Source organism: Dipodomys ordii, unplaced genomic scaffold, assembly GCF_000151885.1.
Source record: "Dipodomys ordii isolate 6190 unplaced genomic scaffold, Dord_2.0 Scaffold324, whole genome shotgun sequence".
NCBI lineage: Eukaryota > Metazoa > Chordata > Mammalia > Rodentia > Heteromyidae > Dipodomys > Dipodomys ordii.
In genome coordinates, this window is record NW_012267540.1 from 120,474 (window position 1) to 125,807 (window position 5,334).

Sequence of the window (5,334 nt, forward strand, 5' to 3'; positions counted from 1 at the left end):
TCTGATTTTTTTCTGAGTGACTGACATGCAAAAGCTATTGTGAATATCCTAATATAGATCATGTTGAAATCAAAATGTAGTTTTTAATTTTTTTGTTTGGTCATGGGGCCTGAACTCTTGGCCTGGGCGCTGTCCCTCAGCTCTTCAGCTCAAGGCTAGCACTCTACCACTTGAGCTACAATACCACTTCTGGCTTTTTCTGCTTATGTGGTGTTGCGGAATCGAAGTCAGGGCCTCATGCATGTGAGGCAAGCACTCTACCACTGAGCCACCTTCCCAGCCCATAAAAATAAACTTTTGAAAAAAGAGTAAGAGAGGCATTCTGTCTTTGGAAAACATTTTTAAGGACAAATTTGTGATGTGTAGGTCTCTTTGAGACAAATGATAGCTTTAGTTCTGGGCTTTGACCTGGATTTCCGCCACCCTGCATCTGTGCTGGCTCTGTTGCTTTGCCTAGCAGTTGAGGATTTGCATGCACCCAGAGCACAGCCCACTTGGCCTGAGAACTTCTTTAAGGTTGCTCAAATTCTGTGTATCAGTCAGTTCCAGTCAGCACATACCATGGACAGGAGGGCCCCTGCCCAGCTCCTGGGGCTCCTGCTGCTCTGGCTCCCAGGTAAGGAAGGACAGCACTTCTTCCACCCTTTGGGAGAACTCTCGGTCTAGAAGCCTGGGTCTTAATGGAAGGTCTCACAGTATAACTAATTGGGTGGATATTTGTCTTTTGTTTCCATTATCAGGTACCAGTTGTGACATTCTGATGACCCAGTCTCCATCCTCTCTGTCTGCATCAGTAGGAGACAGAGTCTCCATCACCTGCAAGGCCAGTCAAGGTATTAGCGATGTTTTACAATGGTATCAGCAGAAACCAGGGAAAGCTCCTAAACTCTTGATTTACTGGGCAAACAATTTGGTATCTGGGGTGCCATCCAGGTTCAGTGGGAGCCAATCTGGGACAGAGTTCACTCTCACAATCAGCAGCCTTCAGCCTGAAGACTTTGCAACTTACTACTGTCAACAGGGTAATAGTTACCCTCCCACAGTGGTACAAGCCATAACATAAACCTCCAAGGGAAGCAGAAGTGACAGGCTGGGCTGCCCCAGCTGCTTCTCCGTGTGGTTTCACCTGCTGACAGTGCTTTGCAGCTACAGCCAGGCTCTGAAGTTCAGTTGGGGATTTGGTCGAGGTGGTCAGTGACAATCCTCTCAATCTTAACTGTATTTCTTCAATCTCAGCCTCACAGTCATCATCCACACAAGGCTTCTGCTGTCATAAAAAGAACACAGATCTGTACTTCAGCGCATCTGGAATATGGTATCCAGGGGACATGATTTCCACTTGGAAGGCCTCACAAGAGAGGCATTTGCCCTCCCTTTGTTCCTCTTACACTGTTGCACCCATTTGCTTAGTGAATTCCCTTCTAAGTCTGAGATTCAAGGTTCAGCCTGACCTTGTCTTGACCCATCATGACTCCTCAGGTCCTTCTTTAAAATGAGGTTGTGCTGGGCATTGGTGGCTCATGCTTATAATCCTAGATACTTAGGAAGCTAAGGTCTGAGGATCTGGTTCAAAGCCAGCTTGGAAAGAAAGCTGTGAGACTCTTATCTTCACGTAAATGCCAGAAGACGAGAAGGGTGGCTGTGACTTAATGTGCTAGAGTGCTAACATTGAGCAAAAGAGCTCAGGGACAGTGCCCAGGCCCTGAGTTCAAGGCCTATGGCTGACAACAATAGGGATTTTAGTAAAGTCCTGAGGACATTATTGCTCTGGATCATTAGCAAAGACAGAGAGAGATGAACAATGACATTATGTAATATGCTGGAAAATTTAGGAAATGGAGATCATGTTGAATGATATAAGTCAGGATTCAAAGCCAAATATTCCATGGTCCCACTCATTTGTGGTATGTACAATTAAATAATGATAATAATATAATAATAATTAAATAATAGTAATAATAAAACATGGTAATAGTTCATGAAAGCAAAATGGGGAAAATGTCTAAAGGGAGATAGGTAAGGGATCAAAGGCACAAATGAAAATGAATTAAGTATAATATATAAAATAATATGTATGTATGTATACATATATTTGTGAATAATGAAGTCAATTATATACTGTAAGAAAAATAGTAGGTGTTGGAGGGAAATGACCTTGAGCAAAGGGAAGTGAAGTGACATGGCTGTACTCTGAATGCACTCTCAATCCACACACCAGGGTGTTCGGACTTGTAGTGTAGGAAACCTGACCTGGCATTTTTCATGCTATGTAGATAAAGGTAATCCATTAGAGATTCAAACAATAAATTGGAAATGAAAAGTTTAAAAAAGACCAATGACATCAGTAACCAACCACCAAATGCTAAATAGACTTCAAAGTAGTTATTTTATAGATTGTAAATGCTATGAATGTTTAAACATCATTGAAGTTTCTGATCTTTGATCAAACACCAAAAAGCAATATATGAAGAAAATAATGCAACAAATAAGGACCCAATAGCAATATGAAAGAGAACAAATGGGAATCTGAGACTAGAAAACACAATGACCTCATGTTTGAGTTCTTAGCTAACACATCCTGATCATCCAAAGAGACTTCTTAGACTTCCATCAGTGCAAACGCCGTCTTCAAAAATGAGTTCTCACATACTTAGGAATCCCTCTCATTGCTGCACCTCAGTACAACTAGTTCCCCCAATGACATCTCAAATGCTAACCAATCCCTCTGTCACCAAGAGATTTAAGATGCCACCACTCCCTCTGGGGGGAAAGCTGAAATACCTTCAGTTCCTGAGCTCTTACATTTCCTTACAGTACCATGAGCACTTGTAGACACAAAGCTCTGATCTTACAGAGCACTCATTTTAATGCAAAGGCAAGACAATGAACAAATACTTCTCATGCTGTCCTGTTTCCTGAGACTCCAGCCACCCCACCCCACCTGCTCCCCTTTCGCCACTCTCTCTAGCAACACTATTACTCAAGGGAAGTGGGTAGTGGGCATCTTGGAACACATTTTGTCTTTTCACCTCTTAGCATGATTAGAATGAGAGGAAGAAGAAACAAGTTAAAATTGAACATCTGTGGTTCATTAAAAGTATCCCATGTGATTTCACTGAAGCCCATTTAACAAACTCATCCTCTGAATAAGGATATTAACTTTTCATTCCATCAGGTCCCTGTCACTGGAAATCAGCAAACACACAGATGAGTAACATGAACCAGACCCTGACTCTATTCAAAACAAACTTGGATCCTCTTGTAACAGAGCCTCTTAGACCATTTTTAATATCTCTGTTAATGAAGAGAACCAATCTTCATTTTAAGTGATTTGTTCACAGGCAAAGGGAGAGAAATTCTGTTTGATCAGTTATATCGCTCTGATTCATAATGATACTTCCTTCAAAATGTAACTTACTCTCCTTTAATCAACAACTCATGGCCTTGGTCATAGATGAAGGAATGGACATATATGTTTGATCTTCCAATGCATGTGTTATGCACTTCAAATCTCTTACTACAAACAGCTATTATTGTCTGTAGGCAGTTTGCTTTTAAGGATGTTTAATTTTATCCCACTGCAGGACAGCTGATTGGCCTGTATGAGAAGACATTCCCTGGGCAGTGATTGTCTCCTGCATTTGTCCAAGTTGACTTTACCTGTCTTGACCTCATTGAGAGAAACAGATCCTAGTGGTAGATAGAAGCCTGTGCATGGCAAGGAGAATACACAGTCCTACAATTTGTTAACAATAAGGAAAAACCTTCTCCTAATTACAGAAATAGGACACAGGAGGACAGAGGAGAGAGGTAGGAAAAAATCATATCTTGCTATAACAAATGAACCCCTGGATTAAGTTTTGTTTGAGCTTCCTCCTTGAATTACCTTTTGTTTCTCCATTCTTCTATAAAGTGAAATCTCTGCCTACTGTCAGTGAAATATTGCCAAATGATGAGCAAGTTCTAATGGAAGAATATACGTTATTTTGCATCCTATTGTGTAAGAAAAAAACCACAATATAATCATGGTCTTATCATTCTTAGTGACTGCACAGCAGCCATGTTTCTGAATGTCTCTCAAACTAGATTCATGGAATTTTCCTCTAGGTTATATTCAGTAGTGCATGTATGTGAGCAAAGTCCAGAAACACCACTGTGTTTTTTTTATAGTGACTCTTAACAGACCCATGGTTTGAATCATCATTACTGGTGATCTTCATTTCAATTCTAGACTAGGTGAAGGCTGCCAGATTTCTCTGCTGTATAACAATTTTTCCCTTTTGCAGTTTATGAAAATGTGTGGAGAAGTTTTTGATCATTTTAGAATATCCCATTTCTTATGAAAATAACATAGCGAATCCAAGGGTTAACAGGTGATTTAATGGTGTATATTAGCATTTATATGGTATTCAAAATCCCTTGAAATTGGCCAGTGGGCATCCCTTGCTACCTGATTCTCTCCACTTTTTCCTTTACCTCATATACCAGGAATTTTTGTTTTGTTTTTGGCACAAAATGGTCCAAAATTATCTTACACTTTCTTAGTTTTGATTGAAAATATCAATGATTTCCACAAGGGTCGGTTGTTTCATTTATTGGAGAAAGTTTACAGGTACATTAGTGATGGTGCTATATATTTATGGAACTAGAGCACCATTACCTCCTGGCTGTGAAAATTATCCATGCATGCATTCATTAATCTAGTCTTATACATACATACATATATGTGTGGATTTATGGTGATTTCTCCACCTGCATGCGCAGCAATAGGTTATTCTGAAATACATTCTTAGACAAAGTTCTCCTGTAATTAGATTACAATTCTTTCCCTCAAGAGTAGTGCTGTCAGCTCCATTGATCCCTCATGAATTTAGCCACATGATCAACTTTTTTGGATGATGAGAAACACCAGCTGTCACTGTCACTTACATGATCATAGCATACACCCCCCTCACATATTTGCTCATATATTACTCAGACTGGCATAACACTGCTGAGATGAGTCAACTTTGCATCCCATGCAGTAGTGACTTGTGGGCCCTGACAACTGCACAGGCCCGTATGGATGTCCTCGCTTCTCATTCCACCTCAGCACCTTCAATGCAGCCAGCACTGCTCTTTCTCCCTGGCATAGACAATCAGCTCTCCTCACTCTTGCTTCTAAGCTCATGTTGCCTCCTCTCAATATGGATGTCATTTCCATGTACTGCTGGCTCCTGGATTCTGTTAAAAAATTCCAACATAATCTTCCTTTCCATGGTTCTACTCGCTCTACTTGGGCCCAATATCTTTAACCCAGCTGTTAAACACAGTGTTCTCTTCTCAAATAGAAGA

At 40.6% G+C, this 5,334-nt stretch overlaps 1 gene segment (V, D, J or C); it reads left to right on the top strand.

Annotated features, from left to right (window-relative positions):
• Nucleotides 1-550: 550 nt before the first annotated feature.
• LOC106001583 lies at nucleotides 551-1,078 on the top strand. The segment is given in 2 exon segments: nucleotides 551-616; nucleotides 741-1,078. Coding segments are annotated over 2 exon segments (378 nt in total).
• Nucleotides 1,079-5,334: the final 4,256 nt, after the last annotated feature.